The sequence below is a fragment of the Octopus bimaculoides genome, chromosome 14 (genome assembly GCF_046866305.1).
Source record: "Octopus bimaculoides isolate indiv1 chromosome 14, ASM4686630v1, whole genome shotgun sequence".
NCBI classification, from domain to species: Eukaryota; Metazoa; Mollusca; class Cephalopoda; order Octopoda; family Octopodidae; genus Octopus; species Octopus bimaculoides.
Window position 1 is genome coordinate 17,796,800 of NC_142941.1, and position 20,917 is coordinate 17,817,716.

A 20,917-nucleotide genomic window follows, 5' to 3' on the forward strand; every position below is an offset into this window, starting at 1 on the left:
AATGTGTATATTTTTGTATTTGTCCCCTATCACCATTTGACAACTGGTGTTGGTTTGTTTACATCCCTGTAACTTAGCAATTTGGCAAAAGAGGCTAATAGAATAAGCACCAGACTTGAAAATAAGTACCGAGGTTGATTGGTTCAACTAAAGCCTTTAAGTTGTGCTCTAGCATGGCCACAGTCCAATGACTGAAACAAGTAAAAGAAATGTTCCATCAAAATCAACTATTCTCATCATCTACTATGAACACTCAAGTGATTTTTGTCGAGGCATTATCAAATAAAGTCTTCCCTAGCTTTTTATTAGTCCAGTGCCCCTGTTTGATGTGAAGTAGAATTTGGACATCACTCCTCTTTAAATCTACTGTAGTGGTATTTAGGGATAGATAGGCATCTGTTGGTCTTGAGAGACCATGGATCTGTGCCTGGGGAATTTGTATCAGCTGCTGATGGTGGTGCAGCATCAGCTGGGGCTTTATGGGCCCACACAGGTGTGGCAGTCTCACATGCAGCAACTGCATTTGAAGAAACTCCCTAACGATGCTGCTGACTTTTCCTTTCTTTGAGCACAATTTTCTTTGGTGGCAAATTCCGGTTTCTTATCCCCTCACTCCATCCCCTTGTGCAGTATTTGTCTCCAGCATGCACAATCATTTTGTGACTTCCTCCCATCTCAGGACATCCAGATCTATTGACCATATCTCTCTTGCAGACATCCTTGAAATGAAGATGAGGTCATCCTCATGCTCTTGTGCTGGTGACCAATTTCCTATACAGGAAGTCTTTTGGGGTCTTCCCGTCCAGCATACGATATACATAACCAAGCCAGTGCACACAGCGCTGCTGGAGCAGGGTGAATGTGCTGGGTGTCTTGGCATGGTTGAGAACTTCAGTGTTGGTGACTTGGTCATTCCACTTGATATCCAAGATACATCTCAATACAAAAGCAGGTGAAATTTAATTTCCCAGCACCTCCTGAAGAACTTGAAATACAAGTTCGTCATGGACTTAGAATTTACTACTTTACCATTACACACACAGCAGACCAATGATTACCAAAATTTTTCAGTTCACTACCTTGATTCTATACCTCATTATCATTGACAATGTCGCCATCGTTGTTGTGATTATCATCATCATCATTTTAACGACCACTTTCCCATGCTTGCATGGTTCAGATGGAAGTCAACAAGACAGATTTTCTATGGTTGGATGCTCCTCTCTGTTGCCAACCCTTACCTGTTTTCAAACAAGGTAAAATTTCTCTGTAGCTAAACATGTTTCTCACAGAAGACTTGAAACAAACAACTTCACTTGTATGATGGTGATGCTCATTTACAACCATCATGCAATGTTTAGGCAAGGACACACACACACACACACACACACACACACACACACACACACACACACACACACACACACACACACACACACACACACACACACACACACACACACACACACACACACACACACACACACACACACACACACACACACACACACACACACACACACACACACACACACACACACACACACACACACACACACACACACACACACACACACACACACACACACACACACACACACACACACACACACACACACAACAGGCTTCTTTCAGTTTCCATTTACCAAATCTACTAATAAGGTTTTGGTCAGCCCAGGACATTTGCCATTTGCCAAAGGTATTGAGCATCGGGACAGAATACAAAAACCACACATTTGGGAAGCAAGTGTATAAATCGCACTATCCATAAACATTATATGAGACCATAACACAATATATTTCAAAAGCTATAACAATAAATGCAATTTTTTCACTACTGAGATCCTTTATCCAATTCCAGCACCCCTGGAGAAGCACCTATTGTAAGAACTTCTGAGATAGTTTACCATATCAAATCCATCTTTGATATTTTTTAGGGTTGGCTGAAAAGTTTTTCCTTGGCAGTGGCTGTTGTAGGACTTTCAGACCTTGGGTCATCTTCAAGACTCTCCCTTTCCCTCCTAAATTCAGCTCCCCCACTTTTGCACTGTTGATAAATTGGAGCATCATCCCCTAATGTAGTGACCATGTCAGTATGAATGTGCTTGGGAGCTAAACCCTTTTCCTGAAGGTACTTGATAACATCATGATGCCAAATTTTGTCCATTTTCAAGAGAATTTGTTATGAGTTTCTTTGAACAGTCAGATGTCAGTTAATCTGGAAAGAAACAATCTAGTTATTAATAAGATGAGTTGAAATTAATGCATGCAAGATTTTACAGCTCTCACATCACTCCTTCATAGTCAGCTTATGTACTTTTTCGCCTGCTCTTGTAAGCTAAATGAAGGAAGCAGTGTGAAATATTTTACAGATTCCTATTTAGCAGTTATAAACAATTGTCCTTATTTGCAAAATCCATTATAACCAATACTAGTAGAGATAAAAGACTGCTGTGTAGTAGTAAATGAATAAATAAACTGGTTCTGTGTCTCTTATTTTGTCTAATTACTCTAATTCTGTGCTATCTCATGACATTGAGATAAACATATTTTACTGAAGACAGTCAGCAAGCTTATCAACTTTTGAAGACTAAAAATAATTTCATGAAGCCAATGTCAGCCTACTTGAACAATTTTTGATCTTGTCACCACCATCTCTATCTTCTCTCCATTTACTCCTCCCCACTGATTTATATAATGTGGAATAATCTTGTATCTTGTCTATAGACTTGTTTCCCCATCACTCTTCAGCCCCTCAACACCCAGCATAGAACCATCCGCCCTTTCTATCTCAGATGCTACCCTCACCCCCATTTAGTCAAAAGGGAGCTTTTTCCTTTTCCTTTTTTTACTGTTCTTTTGTTGTCTTGCAAGTTACTTGGTGATCTCACTAGTGCTGGTGGCACAAAAAGAAATATGCAGTACACACTGTAATGTGGTTGGCATTAGGAATGGCATCCAAATGTTGAAACCCTGCCAAAGCTGACATTGGAGCATGCCACAACCCTGCAGTTCACTGGATCTTGTCAAACCGTCCAACCCATGCCAGCATGGAAAACAGATGTCAAATGATGATAACAATTTGTGAAATGTCTGGGGAGGGTCATTCTCTTTTAGTGCCTTATTATTTAACACACTCACCGGTAAAATTTCCACTGATTTATTTATTTATTTTTCTAAAATTTTCATTGTGTCTTGCAAACTTTTCAATAGTTGTTGACTCTCAACAACTATTGAAAAGGTTGCAAGATGCAATAAAAATTGGCGCAGGAGTGGCTGTGTAGTAAGTAGCTTTCTTACCAACCACATGGTTCCGGGTTCAGTCCTACTGCGTGACACCTTAGGCAAGTGTCTTCTACTATAGCCTCAGGCCGACCAAAGCCTTGTGAGTGGATTTGGCAGACGGAAACTGAAAGAAGGCCGTCGTATATATATGTATATATATATATATGTGTATGTGTGTGTGTGTGTTTGTGTTTGTCCCCCCAACATCGCTTGACAACCGATGCTGGTGTGTTCACGACCCCCGTAACTTAGCGGTTCGGCAATAAGAGACCGATAGAATAAGTACTAGGCTTACAAAGAATAAGTCCTGGGGTCGATTAGCTCGACTACAGGCGGTGCTCCAGCATGGCCGCAGTCAAATGACTGAAACAAGTAAAAGATAAAAGAAGTAAATGAGTGGAAATTTTACCGGTGAGTGTGTTAAAATTATAAGGCACTAAAAGAGAATGACTCTCCCTAGACACAACAGAATATGCTTCAATACATGAATCTTGCAAAGCTGCCTACACTGAACTGCAAATCAAATGTTTACTTCAAGATTTCATTTAACTGGGATTATTTGCTAAGATATTTTTAAGTGACTTATGTGTAAAGACCTGTCCTTAGAAATCTACTTGCAGCTATTTATCACCCAAGATATAAATAGGCTTTGATAACAACTACTATACTGGGAAAATATAGTCTTGTAAATCTTTCTGTTATAAATTCTTTAAGTTCAACAAGGTTGTTATTAAATTACTGGATAACTTATACAATGATAATGATGTATTATATTTCTAATCAAGATACATTGGTTGGTCTGCTTTTATTTCTTCCTTGTCAATGACCGGCATCTAGATGAGCAAATGGGTCAAACATTTCTGTCCTTATAATTTTTGTGAACAAGCACACACTTGACTGTGTGGTTAAGAAACTCGCTTTGCAACCATGTGGTTTTGGGTTCAATCCCACTGCATGGCACATTGGGCAATTGTCTACTATAACCCTGGGCTGACCAATGCCTTGTGAGTGAACTTGCTAAGCAGGAACTGTGTGGAACCCTGTCGTGTGTGTGTTTGTCTCCCTTCCCTGCATTTGACAACCAATGTTGGTTTATTTCTCCCTGTAACTTAGAAGTTTGGCACAATGGAATAATTACCAGACTTCAAAAATTAAAGTACTTATGTTGATTCTTTTTGACTAAACTCATCAAGGCAGTGTCCTGAGCTTAGTCGCAATTCAATGACTGAAACCAGTCAAAGAGAAAAGATTTCAAATTATAGAGGAAAATAGAGGTAAAACTGTTTATTACAGAAAAATTGAAAAGTCTATAAATATTGCAACAAAATAATGCTAACAGGATATGATTTCTGTAGATTCTGTATCAAAATGAATATTTCCTAAACTGTTTCTTCTTCAATCTATTTACTAGATTATATGTTTGGAAGATGAATGCAGAGACAAAGAAGACACGCTATCAAAGTTTAAAGATGTTCTTCAAAACCAGAAGGCAAGAATAAAAGAATTGAAGACAAAACTTCTGGAATTACAAGATATTAAAAGCAGTTATGACCAGTATGTAAAAAAAAAAAAAAATTACTGTTTCTTTCTCTATTTGTCTAACTGTCCATCACTTACATGTATACATACTTACAAACATAATTTGTCTTGTATATACATAGTATATGTGTATGTTTAGTGCCTGTTGTTGCTTCCTTATAACAAAAGTAGCATATTCTACATGTCCTTCTGTTTAAGGACCATGTTAAATACTGTAAAAACCCATGTAATTTGCACACCTGTGTAATTTATGCAGATGATTTTCAGGATAAAATTTGTTAAAAAAAGCTTCTACTCATTTAAAATTCGCACCCAAAAGTTTTCAGAATTGCCAATATAGCCAGGGGAAAATGGTTTTCAATTTAGTTGTATTTAGAATAATTTCACTTACTTATGGTTAGATTTTATGAAATTTTCATCAAATAAAAATAATTTCTGTTTAACAGGTATCACATTGAAAGCTATTAAATTACAAAGTGTTTGTGTTTATAATAAACTTTATTTTACATTTCTTGCCCACAAGAGATTATGTCCGATCTTTAGCATACTGCTGTATGTCTTCTCAAATCATGATCACAGGAAAAATTGTTGATAAGAATTACCAACAAAAACAAAGCTGATAAATACGCACAGGTGTTGCAAATTAAGTTTAATTACCAATGAACATCAGATTGGATGACATTTTACTCAACCAACAGAGGAAGGTGACTGATAAAACTGATTATGTAAACAGAATTTTTTTCGCCTATTCTTGTTGGAACCTTTGATATGGAATATTGAAATTTTAATCCCTTTTACACTTATAAAATGTCATGCAAACTTAAAAATTTGTCATTACCATTATTGTCAGTATGGGCAGAACTTATGAATCGTTTACTGCAAAGGAGAAATTAAATATGTTGAATATGCATTTGAACGTGACAGCTGCTGGAAGGCATTGTAATCTTAATGAAGCCAATGTTCAAAATTGGCGTAAACAGTACGGCAAACTTAAAACTGTGCCTAATAATAAACAGACAAAAATAGAAACATACGATCAAGATTATCCATATCATTATATTTTTTTCAGTCAGGAATATCCATATCATTATGTATGTCAATGGTGCTCCAAGCAATGTAAAATATGGCCCAGACAATGTTTACCAGCATAAACATCAGACTTCAAAAAGTAGTTAATCATTTAATGGTCTTAGTAAAATTATACAGAAAAAGTAAGCATTATACTGTCCAGCATAAATAAAAGTCAACTTCATTATGTTTAAGCCATTATTTTCTTCTGTAAAAACCTATTCTGACAATAAATGAGTCAACTTCTGGTACAAATGTTTACATTTTGTATGCCTTTTTTCAACTAAAATATTTCCAAAGAAATTCTGGAAACGATCTACTCATATAATTTACGCAACCCCCTAAAATTTATTTTTATTTTTGTGTAAAAAAGTGCATAAATTACATGGGTTTTTATGGTACATGCAAGCTATCTATTATGACTCAATGATACTGCACATATACTATTACTATAATGCAATATACTGCCTTCAACTTATATCAATTATTTGATGTTTAAGACTGTTCAAATACTAAGAATATGAGTTCTATTAAAACTTTATATTAAACAAATTATTATAATCAAATTGAATAACAATGGTAAATTAACAGATTTACTTCATTTCTCTATTTCAATTTGTTAAACTCATCATATAATAATTAAGTTGTTCCCATAAATAAGATTGATTGAACGAATCAGGTTTTTAGTAATATATTATAGATACCTTAATATCAGTCATCCCCATTAAATCAAATTGGTAATGTTTTCATTATGTACAGTTAATGCTCTAACCTTATGCCATTAAGCAAAAATATATTACTTACAGAGCTGCTTCACCTCATCTGATGAGACATTAACTCTTCATTCAGAAATAGAGTATAGCACCACCTTCATGCAAATGTTTACTCTATATCCAAATAAGTTTAAATTGAAATAGTCACATTTTCAGTATTAGAACTCAAGAACAAATCTATATTATTAAAATAACATTTTGCTATTAGTTTAACCTTAACATTCAGCAATAATTTGTATGCAGTTTATCTCTGACATTTTTTTGCAATGAAATGTGGGTGGGTGAATGATGGTGTTCTGGAAATCAAATGATTTACTTTGAATCTTCCTTTACTAGAACAAAACATTCATTTTATTTATCTTTCATTATATGGTATGTATATGTTGGTGAACTGGGAGAATTGTTAACCTCCTGGATGAAATGCTTAGCGGTATTTCACCTGTTGCTACATTGTGAGTTTAAATTCCCCTAAGGTCGACTTTGCCTTTCATCCTTTTGGGGTTGATAAATTAAGTACCAGTGAAACACAGGGGTCAATGTAATCGACTAGTCCCCTCCCCCAAGTTTCAAACCTTGTGCCTATAATAGAAAGGCTTATATGATATATATAGTGGGGGAGGTTTGCCTTTTGTAGAAATGCGATAATTGTTTCTTATTCATTTCATTGAAGCTATATGACGAATACTTCCATTTTTTGTTTGGTTTTTTTCTCAATTCATGTTTATTGAAATTTGAAATGCATTTCCAGATCTTGGGGACTGGGAACTTTATTTGCATTGTCTTAAGGGTAGACAATCTGCTCCATCACCATATCTTCATGGTGAAGGAAATGCTAACATAATTTGGTGTGTCAAAGCCATTGCTTTTGACGTTTAATCTTTTAAATATCTCAAACATATTAGCTTGCAAGTAAGATATCAAACTTTAGGTCAAATAATAAATAGCGGAACATTTGAAATCATTTCAATTACCACCCTGAGTTAGCTGATCAATATACATTGGTCTTTCAAATATGCACTTGTCCAATTTGTGTGTGTGTGTATATATATATATATATATATATATATATATATATATATATATATATATATATATATATACATATATATGTATGTGTTTGTAAATATATTTTAATTTGGTTTTGCAATCTTCATCATATTTTACAGAAATCAAGAGGAATTATCTGCAATGCAGGATAAACTTTCAGAACAGAGTCAGCAGTTCACTGACATAAAAACAGATATTGAATCGTGTAAGGTGCGGGAATCTGAGCTACTGGAATTGACTGCTAATTTGAGTGCAAAGAATGCTCATCTGCAGTCTGAAAACATCACTGTGAATAATAAAGTAAGCTTGTTTTGTTTTTTCCTTGCTATTGCATTATATTGGCTATTCAATCTCTTGTTAGTGACTCTCACATTAGATTTACTTTGATATGGGTCAAGGTTTCAAATTCCTGATTCACTTTATTTCTGTTTATTTATTTCACTGACTTTGTGGAATATTGCAATTTGACAAGATCTGAATTCAGAGCACAAATTAGCAACCGGCTAGACTGATGCTCAATAGCAGTGAATAACTTTCCTCCCTTGAGTTCTTACTGTAATAATCTAATAATTGTTGTGTGTGCAAACCTCTTGATTTAAATAAGGAACATACAAAAGCTAGCACTCAAACTACAGACACTAGATTTTTTTTTTTTGGAGAAAATTTGGTTAGTTTTCATTGACTTACAATCTCTTTTAATGGCTTTTGAATAAAGTATACATATATATAGTTCAAGGAAGGAATACAGTATTGGATATTCTAACATTACCTTATCATTTAATGTCTATTTTCCATGTTGGCATGGACTGGACGGTTTGACAGAAACTGATCAGCTGAAGGGCTGTTCAGGTTCCATGTCTGTTTTGGCATGATTTTTATGGCTGGATGCCCTTCCTAATGCCAACTACTTTACAGAGTGTACTGGGTGCTTTTACACAGCACCAGCACAGGTGCTTTTTACGTGGCACCAGTACTTATGAGCCAGCAAGATTAGAGATGCTCAGCTGGAGAGGGTTGTAAGGGACAAGCCTGGATGCAAAGGCAACCATGCTTTTACTTAGCTTGGCATGTCTTTTCAAGCATGACAAACTGCCAGAAGTCTCGGCCCCCTGTCATTCCCTCTGTGAGTCCCAACATTGGTAGATCCTTCCTCACCACTTTGTACCACGTCTTCCTGGGTCTACCCTTCCATATGTTCCATCTACAATTAGAGATCGGCTCCTCTTGATGCAACTGCCTTCATTCATATGCATTATATGGCCATACCAGTGCAGTCTTCTCTCTTGCACACTACATCTGATGCTGTATAACAAAATTTTATTTTTTTCTGTCTTTGGTCAGTAAGTGTTATTTTCTATTTCCATCTATCTAGAAATCAAAGGAAATCACTATTATTCCATTCAGACTTTGCTTTTGTGACCTGGACATCAATGTTTTGAAACTGACCTATTTTCCATTACATTTCAAGCAGATCCAGTGCTGAGTTGCTGAATCAGAAATATCGTTATAGCAAATATCCTGCTCAATATCACAGATTTGCTTGTCAGTTGCTTGACCATAACCACTTGAGCATGTCTCTTAGTGGCTGACAATATGTGCATCTCTGATGATGAGCAGAAATAGTGGGTGAGATGATAGTTATGTGTTAAGAGGGATTCTTTGGGGCTTGAATGAATGTAAAAAAGAAGCAAAGCTTGAAGGAAATATTAGCCATTTTCCATTCTTTCTAGGGACAAGCAAATAAGAAATAACAGTTGCTTTCCAAGCACAAAAATTGTATTATACATTCTTATTGTTAGTACCACCAACCTCCTATTTATTATTAAAAGGATATAAAATGTCTTTGTGAGTCAACAATGCTTACATGTGAAATAGATATTGATTCTTTGAAATTACAAATTACGCCAATTTTAACTTTTCAGAAGATACTATGTTCAGCTTTGTCACCAGTAAGAATCAATCTGTCTGTTAAAGCATGATTCTACAGAAGCCTTTCATAAATTCATTATCTAGTTGAAAAACCTCCTAGACTTTTAAAATAATAAATTGACCTTATTTCTCTTAAGTCTGGGAAATACAGCTACCAGTTATTGCAATGGAAAATAGTGGCCTGAAATTATGAAAAAGGAGGAGGCTGGAAGTGGGGTAAAACAATTTTGTTGACTCTAAAATTATGAACTGCAAGAATATACACAGAACAAATTGGTGCCATGTAAAAAACACCCATGTTAGCACCACATAAGAAGCTCTCATGCCAGCACCATGCAATAACATCTTTGCTGATGCCACATTAAAGCACCTGTGGTGGCATCATGTAAAAAGCATCCAGACACTCTATAAAGTGGTTGGCATTAGGAAGGGCACCCAGCCATTGAAACTAGGCCAAATCAGTTTGTAACTTGGTGCAGCTCTCTTGTTTGCTAGCTCTGGTTAGACCATCCAACCCATACCAGCATAGAAAACAATGTTAAATGGTGTTGGAGATGATGATGATGATGGAAACAATAGCCTGGACAACCTATTAATGACTTTGCCAATTTCACTTAGACAAATGTCAAACTATTGTAAATTTCCAATATCATTTGCTTTCCTTAAGGCAAATGTGAAAGGTTGTCGCATAAACTCATCAAATACAGTCAAATGTAAGACTTTTCCATTTTAGTAATTGATTTTCAACCTACAATATCAAAGTTTTTACTGATAGTATAAGCTGGCCAGTTGTAATTTCGATAAAGTTAGCTTTCACCCTTACATACATATATCGGACATACTATTCTTTCTGTAGCACATTGTCTTAATAGGTCATTACAATCAAATCTGTATGAACCTTTTCAAATAAGCAATTTGTCTATTTAAACCTGCCTATCTTGTCTCTTTGTGAATATTCTTTGTTTTATTTATCTGTCCATTTGGCATCAATTCATTGTCTTTAGCAATTGAGGAAATTCCATTTAAAGCAACTATAGTCAAATCCTGTCTTCCTAGTCAGTTTTGTATTTTGTATGAGAAGGCTGCAGCCTTCAGTGACACAGTTTAGTATTTTTGATAACAGATTTAGGTTGACTGTCATAGATTGACTGTTTATTGATCTGTAACCTATTTCAATTTTTTATCTCCATAGGATATTGTTGCATTTTTCAATTGATTTCACTATTGCAAAGAGCTTCTAATTCTACAATGGGTCATTTCTTTCCAAAATCATTTAATCTATGTGAACAAAAACAAATTGTGTGTCCATTTTGCAATAAACAGTACCTATTGGTGATGTACAGACATCTGTTTCAAGAGTAAGTTGTAAATTAGGTGCCAGAATAGGTAGCAAAGCCACTGCATCACTGTTTTTGTGTTTCCTAATTGCATCATGACATTTTACTATAACCAGTTTCATGCGTCACTGAATAGAGTAGAGAGGCTATATTTATCTTTACAGATTTGTTCTGCAATATATTTATTAGTCATTAAGCATCTGCACAATTACAGTTGTATAAAAACTACTTTTCATTGAAATTATAAAGAATAGATTTGCTAGGTAAAACTTCTTTCTAAAATAGAATTCTGTATTTTTACTTTTTATTATATTGAGTCCTTCTCAGGAAGAAGGCACGCTATAGCATAATTTATTCCTTTCTTTGGTTAATGGAAGACGTTGCTAATTATTGGATAGCTTATCCCAGTTTTTTAGTTATTAAAATAGTCAGCTGTTTCTGTCATTAGATAGGAAGCCAATTCCTTGCTGTTTAAGCCAACGAATTTGTACTCAATATTGTATGTTAAGGAAACATTCATCAATTATAAAGTGCGCCTACTTACAAAGGAATTGTACCTTCCTCATTGTATTTATTTATAGCTAGATGGATTAGAAATATGTTATATTAATCTATCATATGTTTTAGCTTCCATGCCAGTGGCACGTAAATAGCACCATTTGAGTGTGATCGTTACCAGCATCGCCTTCCTGGCACTTGTGCCAGTGGCATGTGAAAAGACATTCGAGCGAGATTGTTGCCAGTGCCGCTGGACTGGCTCCTGTGCAGGTAGCACGTAAAATACACCATTTCGAGCATGGCTGTTGCCAGTACCGCCTGACTGGCCTTCGTGCCTGTGGCACGTAAAAGCACCCACTACACTCTTGGAGTGGTTGGTGTTAGGAAGGGCATCCAGCCGTAGAAACTCTGCCAAATCAGATTGGAGCCTGGTGTAGCCATCTGGTTCACCAATCCTCATTCAAATCGTCCAACCCATGCTAGCATGGAAAGTGGACGTTAAACGATGATGATGATGATCTGGAATTAGGGTTTCTATTGAGGAGTCCACTCTGTTGTAAGTGTCTGGACTATGTCTTTGATCTGACAATAACCCTTAATCTTTTAGCATTTAAACTGGCTATATCCGGCCAAAATATTCTACCTGTTTTATGTTGAAATCAGCCAGATCTGGCCTCTAGTACCAACCCTACAATGCCTGTCTAAAAATTAATAATCACATCATTGAAATATCAAAGCTATGAGATAAAGCATGATTAATTCAAAACAATGTTAATAAATAAGCATTATATTTGACAAAGTAATCTGAATACTAAAGGGTTAAGTCATAATTCTTTTTTTTTGTTTCCTTCTTTTCCCAAATCTGCCTTGGAAATTTTGAGAAAAGTTAAAAGTACAGTCCTCATAACAAAATCATGCAAAAGTAAAAGACCATCTTGGTGTATTACAAATTTTGTAAAATATCAAGTCTTATGTTCTACTATTCCATCAACTCTTGTTAAATAAATATTGATAAACTCCAAAAGGGTTTTTTTTTTAAAAAAAAGGGTCACTTGTACAACATGCAGATGCAAACACTTTTCCAATATTTTTCATGTCAAATATTTGCCAATGTCTCCAGGAAACCTTACTGAAGAATTTTCATCCATTTTCTTTATTAATAGGTGCTTTCGTTAGAGGAAGAGTTAAATGTTATCAAGGTTAAACTTGAAGAATCAGAAACAAAGTGCCAAGAATTGGTAAATACTTTTGAATCTTTATGCAGTAGATTTTCGTATGTATGTGTATGCGTGTGTGTAAATGGTATGGAAGATGCCAGTTGTATAAAGTGTGGAACACTCTAAGTGGATAGAATCTGTGAAAGCAGGAGACCAAGTAAGATATGGAACGAAGTACTGATGACTGATCGCAAGAGGCTGAACCTCGGAAAGAAGATGACCAGGACCACAATAAGAGGAGAGCTGCTGGACTGGAGAAGGCTCACCCAATCCATGCAAATTAGGCAAAACAAAGGTAAAAACTGTGATCACGAGAGATTTGTATCTATTTTTGAATCTCTCTCACCAATTATGTTCTGATTAAGTCTCCACCAACCACCCTTTCTTCTCACTTTATTTCTCTCATCTATCACATACACATACTCTCTCTCTTTCCCCCACCTGCCCTATCTTACCCATCATGTTGCCTGGACTAGATAGATAATTGGTGTAGGCAAGACAGCTGATCCATGAATCTGATATTTAAAAATATGTATTACTGAGTGTCTTGGTACAAAGTGGGGTGTAATTGATGTAGTTGAGATGGTTGGTATAGACATTTAAAATTTGAAAATGAAAAATGCTTAACTAAGACATCTAAGAAGAATTTAATTAAAACTTTTGTTGGTGTATATCATTGGTTAAGTGATAGTTGTGTTAATTAGTAGATTAAAAATGTAACAAAAATAAGACATACCTGAATCACACTTTTTTTCTGTATATAAATAGTGTGTTCCAAGGCATACAAAAAAATACTTTAGGGGATTGTATGGTTGTTGGCATCCCAAATAGCAACATATATTCACAAATATATATGATAAATGAATACTAATCAATAGTAGTTGGCTGCGTCTCATGTTTCCGAGCTTGCAATCCAGTTCATTTTCCTGGGTGTTTGAACCGCAGATGGCTCCGCAATCCAAGGGTTACATGAAACATACGGGGACATTGTGGACAAGGGATAGAAGGGGTTGGTTTGGGAAGGAGAAGGCGCTGCTTTCTCTCCCATCTCTTGAGTTCAGCTCTTGCGACTCAGGCTTTCTCGAAGTCCGCTGAACCCGTTTTGATGGTGTGTCTCCAGAGGGGTCTGTTTGCCGAGATATCCTCCCAGTGTGCAGGGTCGATGTTGGTGCTTTTCAAGGTTGATTTGAGTTGGTCCTTGTACTGCCTCAAGGGGGCTCCACGTATACAAATAGGTTTTGTGTGTGTGTTTTCTTTTATTCTTTTACTGGTTTCATTCATTAGACTGGGGGACTGCCTTTAAAAATTTTAGTCAAATGAATTGGAAATGTCAGGTTGATTCAAAGATGGCTGTGATAGAAGTATTGTTTGGTTCAACCTAAAGATATGTAAGCAATGTATAAATCCTATGAGTGTGTTAGAATGGATGCTACTAATGTAGGTTTCCAATTTCGGCATATGGCCAATAATTTGGGGAGAAGGGAATGTCGATTACCTCACCCCAGTGCACAACTGGTACATATTTTATCGACCCTGAAAGGGTGAAAGTACAAGTCGGCCCTGACAGAATTTGAAATAAGAACATGAAGATGGACGAAATGCTGCTAAGCATTTTGCCTGATTCTGCTAACGATTCTGCTAACGATTCTGCCAGCTTGCCACCTTTGAGATGGTCTTAATATTGACGTCTACTTATTAGTTTTTTTTAGTCAAATGTTAGCAGCTAAAATATTAATAATGTCAGACTCAATCAATAATACTGGGTAACAATTAAAATTCTTTTTGTTCTTGGTCAGTAAGTATTATTGCTTCTATCTAGAAATCAAAGGAAATCACTATTATTCCCTTCAAATTTTACTTTTGTGACCTGGACATCAATGTTTTAAAACTGACCTATTTTCCATTATATTTCAAGCAGATTCAGTGCTAAATTGCTGAATCAGAAATATCATTATAGCAAATATTCTGCTCAATATCAGAGATTTGCTTGTCTGTTTCTTGAAAACATATACCCCTACTCCATGTACATCTCTCTGATGTTTTGGCAAGGTATTAAATAGCTGTGGGCCATTGAATCCCAACTAATTGCAGTACATGGTCCTCCCTCTAGACAGAATAGCTGGAACCTTTGGAACAGTATAGTGATGTCCAGTTTGGGGACTGGTATAGCTCTCATTGCCAAAATGAGTACCAACTGGTACTCATTTTATCAACCCTGAAAGGATAAAAAGCAAAGTTGGTATCTTTAGCTGTGTCCATTCCGTTGCAAGCATTTGGCCCAAGTCTCAGATGTAGTGAACTCACAGCTTTATACCCACAAGTTATAGATGCCCTATAAGGGAGCATAGGTGCTGCACCACCACCACATTCTGACTAAGCCATTTAAAAAACATGTGACACAACTTTCTAAAACATACTTGGTTTGTTCTTTCCTAGCATAAAAGTTTGGAGGAAGAAACACAAAAACGGCAGGAAGAAACAACTACTCTTACAACACAACTAGTAGATAAAAGTAAATCAGGTGAGTTTTTATTTTCTTTCTTGAAGAATTTTTTTTTTGTGTAATTTGTTTTCTTTTTAATTTAGGATGGTCTATTTAGTTTCTGTAGGCATTAGAGCTATGTAGTTTGTGGAGATTTTCAACTAATTGTACTTGTTATACTTTTGAAAGATTCCTTTCCAATCTTCAGTAAAAATCTGCCTCAATAAATTCCGGCAGACACATGCAAGCATGGAAAAGTAACTGTAGAAATGATCTCACACACACACAAAGAAAAGGTACTCAATATGTAAAGCAGAGTTTTAACTGCTGTTATATATACACAAACGTGTGCGTGTATTCTTTTATTCTTTTGTGCATTTTAGCCCAAACGCTATGGCCATGCTGGGGTACTGCCAGTCTTATCATCTTTTCAGTGACCATTCGTATGCGATTGGCTTTTAATGAAGTAGTGCAAGAGAGAGTTCAACATTGCTTCCCTGTTTTGAGTTTCTTGCCTTGATGTTGGCTCATCTGGGACCTTGGACAGCAGGAGGTCAAGCTATTTCTTGAAAACATCTACCCCTGCTCCATGTACATCTCTCAGATGTTTCAGCATGGTATTAAATAGCTGTGGGCCATTGAATCCCAAGTAATTGCAGTACATGGTCCTCCCTCTAGACAGGATAACTGAGATCTTTGGAACAGTGCAGTGATGTCCAGTTTGGGACTGGTATAGCTCTCAGTGCCAAAGTTTGGTGCCAACCCCTCCAGGATCTTCCATATGTATATCACTGCATATCTCTCCCATCTTTGCACCAAGGAGTAGAGTCATAGGTCTTTCACTCTCACCCAGTTGCTCAACTGTTCCATTGATGAAATCTTCTTGGTACAGCACTGGTAAAGTACCTCAAGTTTCACTATTAATTTGACACTGTTGTGTGACCGTAGTTGAGAACAGTAGTCCAGATGGCTGAGTGCAAATGTCGTCCACAGAACCAGCATAGTTTCTTGGTCCTTTGTTTCGAAAATTTTCAGAATCCATCTGGCCATTTGCCTGCACATTGTCACCATCTTCGTGATATACACATGAAATGAGGTGTTGTGTGTGTATGTATATATATATATATATATATATATATATATATATATATATATATATATATAGGCACAGGCTTGTCTGTGTGGTAAGAAGTTTGCTTCCAGCCACATGGTTCAGGGCTCAGTCCCACTGCATGGCACTTTGGGCAAGTGTCTTCTATTATAGTCTTGGGCTGACCAAAGCCTTGTGAGTGGATTTGGTAGACAGAAACTGAAAGAAGCCCATTGTATATATAATTGTGTGTGTGTTTATGTTTGTCACCCCACCATCGCCTGACAACTGATGTTGGTGTGTTTACTTCCCGGTAATTAAGCGGTTTGGCAAAAAAAGACCGATCAAGCTTAATGAAATTTCTTCTTTGGAACACTCATTCCAGAAAATAGGAAGGGAAATTATTTGGTTATTTTAATATGACGTCTGCTTATTAGTTTTTTAGTCAAATGTTAGCAGTCAAAATATTAATAATGTCAGACTCAATCAATAATACTGGGTAACAACTAAAATTCTTTTTGTCCTTGGTCAGTAAGTGTTATTGCTTCTATCTAGAAATCAAAGGAAATCACTATTATTCCATTCAAACTTTGCTTTAGTGACCTCGGCATCAATGTTTTGAAACTGACCTATTTTCCATTACATTTCAAGCAGATTCAGTGCTTAGTTGCTGAATCAGAAATATCATTATAGCAAATATTCTGCTCAATATCACTGATTTTCTTGTCTGTTGCTTGACCGTAACCACTTGAGCATGTCCCTTAGTGGCTGACAATATGTGCATCTCTGATGATGATCAGGAGAAGTAGGGGATTATGATAGCCATGTGTTGAGAGGAATTTTTGTGGGGTTTGAACAGATGTAAGAAAAGCAAAGTTTGAAGGAAATATTAGTCATTTTTTCATGCTTTCTAGGAGTAAGCAAATAGGAAATAACAGTTGCTATCTAAAGACAAAAATCACGTTATACTGTGTAATTTTATCTAAATATTTCTAAATATTAAGACAAACTTAATTTTTAATATCATTGTTAAGCACATTCTTTCTTTTTTTACCCCTGTTATCTAGTGGAGGAACTTGGAGTACAGCTTGAGGAAGCCAAAGATGATATACGAACCCTAAAAAGGAAACACACCAACAACATTAAAGTAAGCTAGAATCTGAATTAAAATTGATTTCAATTATATTTTCTCTTCTGTATTTAGTCCTAAAAATGTTAACACTTATTCTTTAAGTAATCCTCTGCCAGTTTCCTTTCTTCTTATCTGCCAAGTTTAATTGGCATTTCTTACATCTTATGAGTTTCTTTTAGGGTGGAAAATTAAGTTGGCATTCAGGGACCTCATCATAGTGCCATGAGTTGCTAAATTACAATACTGAAATCTATGCAATATAATATTCTTGCAACTGTTTAAATGTTTACTTTATTTACCAAATGTCTTATGCTAGGAACTTCTATAAAATATTCATTATTTCAGATCCCCATTGATTCAGTTAGGTTAGCAAAAGCATAAAGATTTAAAATTGTTAGTAACAGTTTGGGAACTTATACTGCTGTAATTCAAATTTTGGTTTTGTCAGTTTAGTCTTTATTTAACTGGAATTATTAAATTTATTATTAAAAAACTAAAAATGAAACAGCCACTCAGGCAGGGGAAGACTGAGATTATCTGACATGGTTTCTATGGTTGGCTGCCTTTCTAATGTTAACCACTCCACAGAGTGTACTTTTGAGTAGTTGGTGTTAGGAAGGGCATCCATCCATAGAAACCATGCCAGACCAATCAATGGAACCTGGTGCAGCCTTGGCCTTACCAGTTCTGGTCAAACTGTTCAACCTATGCCAGCATGGAGAATAGACATTGAATAATGATGATAGTGATCACAACAATGGCAATGACAGTTTGTCTAATCAAATTCTTAAATTTATTTCTGGATGGTAGAAGTGATAAGAATAGAAAAAAAAACAACTCTTTGTAAACTTCAACTAAATTCACAAGACAAGAATGGCTTCCAAGTAGTTGCTTAATCTTCGAGACATACTCACCAAATTATCTTCAAATTACTATTGCTTTAAAAAGGAAGGGCACATTGGATAATGTAGCTATAGATACATAATACCAGAGAAAAGGACATCATGTTCATGGTTAGAATGTTCTTGATCATATATATGTCTGTTCAGTTAGGGCTGTTCTGGAACTAATCAATAGATGCTCAACCCCTGAATTTTTCTGTTTTCTACTTGCTTTTCTACCAGAATAGTTAGGTGTGTTACAATGCCAATGATGAGAACTGTTTACTAGAATTTAATTGAAAAGCTAATTCTTTATCAACTCAGCCGTTGCAACTCTGTTATCTGCATTGATAATAGATAACTTTAAATTTTATTTTACAAGAAATTATATATATTACCATTTCTTGTTTTCTCTGTCTATTTGATTTTTTTTTTTTCTTTTTTAATATCTTTCGATTTTTCTTTTCCTTTCATTTCTAATAGGATTTGACAAGGCAGTTAACTTTCACAAGGCGGAAACTTGAAAACTATGAAAATACAGGAGAGAAAGATAGCACAAGTCTTGGTTCTCGTACAAGCTCTAATGGCTCTCTAAATACACTCGATAACAATGTCCAGTCAACTGTGATACATAGAAATGGCAACCCAGACCAGGTAAAGCGGTTGAAGTTCAAATTGGCAGTTACTTCGCCTTCATGTCTGCTATGTTTTCTAACCAGTTATTTATTCCCAATGGAGGCGCAATGGCCCAGTGGTTAGGGCAGCGGACTCGTAGTCGTAGGATCGCGGTTTCGATTCCCAGACCGGGTGTTGTGTGTGTTTATTGAGCGAAAACACCTAAAGCTCCACGTGGCTCTGGCAGGTGGTGGTGGCAACCCATGTTGTACTCTTTCGCCCCAACTTTCTCTCACTCTTTCTTTCTGTTTCTTGAGTAACGCTGCGATGGCCTGGCGTCCCGTCCAGCTGGGGGGAACACATACGCCATAGAAACCGGGAAACCGGGCCCATGAGCCTGGCTAGGCTTTAAAAGGGCGCAGAAAAGAAAAATATTTATTCCCAATGCTTTTGAATAGTAATGTTATCAGAATCATGCTGCTATATATCTGTCACTTTATATTGGTATGTAGTCCTTTTGGCTGATTACTTGTTTCTACTTCAGTGGTGTTACTGAGAGGAATTGAATCCAACATTGAAATCCAGTGAATCATTTATCATTGTCACACTTAATAAATTATATATTAGCTCTTTTTACCTACTTTGTTAAAAAGGAGTCATTCATTGTGAGTTGGATCTCTTGGCTATAGATCTTGATAATTGTATTCTGCTTTATGAAATAGACAAAATATTTTTCCTCTTTAATTCTTCCTTTTTCTTACACTGTTGTAAGCCTCTGCTTTTATTGTTATTTTTTTACAGGAATACCCTGTCATCACTGAGCAAGTTGAAGTTGACAAACAGGTTCTTATTGAAAGGATTGTCAAACTTCAGAAGGCTCATGCTAGAAAGAATGACAAGATAGAATTCATGGAGGATCACATCAATCATTTAGTAGATGAAATTCAGAAGAAGAAACGGTTAGATTTTTGTCATTGTTATTGCAGTCATTAACTCTGTGTGTGTGTGTGTGTGTGTGTGTGTGTGTGTGAGAGAGTTAATCTGTAAAACAATAAGCTGTGATGTCCTATGACTTACTTTAGTAATTAGAACCATGTTGTGATTCAAGACTATACACACACACACTCACACAATGTTTATGTTGCACTCCTTAAAGCTATAGATATATTTGAGCTAAGTACTTAAAATTAACAGACATGCTATCGCACACACACAAACACACACATGCCACGATACATCCACACATACACACAGATACCAACCATTCTTCACACTCTCCTGTCCCAGAAAGCACTTTCTCTTTGTCCATCTACTTCTGGTCATTTCAAAAATGTAACTACACATGGACTTGGCGATTCTTTTCTTTCTCCTTCTTTTTCTTTTGGACTTTACTATGTCCCCTGTTTCCGAAGAAGAGCTATGCTTGAAACGTAAAACAACCACTCTTTCTTGCCATCTCTGAGCATCTCATTAATACTTTGCATATACTATGTCCTCGCGTTGTTGTTTTTTTCTTATCTTTTTTCTCCCTTTTTTTTAATTAACTATGTATACATATACAAATAAAAATAATAATTATAAGAATAATAAATATAAGACAGTTATAAAAAAATATAGGATGTAACATGATTAAAAAAAAGTGCAAATATAAAATGTGTGTGTCCAAATATGAATATTTAGATAAATCCAGATTTTGATACTGATTATTGAGAAGAGAGAACAACTCTTACAGTAACACTAGTACCTAGTTGTATTGGTACATAATTCCCTTTTGTACTAAACTGGTGTTTCTGTGAGCAGAGATCTGCTATATTAACAGCAGGCATTCTTCCCTATTGCCCTGCACTTTGAAAAAAAGGACACTTGTGAGCATAACTCCATTCTTTGCTGAGGCTAAAGGTTTCATAACCTGACTGTATATGGTCAGAGGAGGAAAGCCAATACCCATGATCTTTGCAGTTCTCCACTCCATTAATGGCATTGATGCAATCGACAGGACTGGTGTGACTGATGGGTTTGATATA

General features: G+C 35.9%; 1 protein-coding gene across 15 annotated transcripts in view; it reads left to right on the forward strand.

Annotated features, from left to right (window-relative positions):
* Positions 1–20,917, forward strand: part of LOC106878020 (coiled-coil domain-containing protein 186) — a 173,635-nt gene that overhangs the window by 127,842 nt on the left and 24,876 nt on the right. For all 15 annotated transcript variants that reach the window (XM_089362448.1, XM_089362450.1, XM_089362445.1 and 12 more), the window contains exons 10-16: positions 4,697–4,839; positions 7,832–8,012; positions 12,640–12,714; positions 15,130–15,214; positions 17,333–17,412; positions 18,762–18,932; positions 19,695–19,852. In XM_089362448.1, coding sequence (XP_089218574.1) covers positions 4,697–4,839; positions 7,832–8,012; positions 12,640–12,714; positions 15,130–15,214; positions 17,333–17,412; positions 18,762–18,932; positions 19,695–19,852 — 893 coding nt within the window. The remainder of the gene's footprint in view (positions 1–4,696; positions 4,840–7,831; positions 8,013–12,639; positions 12,715–15,129; positions 15,215–17,332; positions 17,413–18,761; positions 18,933–19,694; positions 19,853–20,917) is intronic.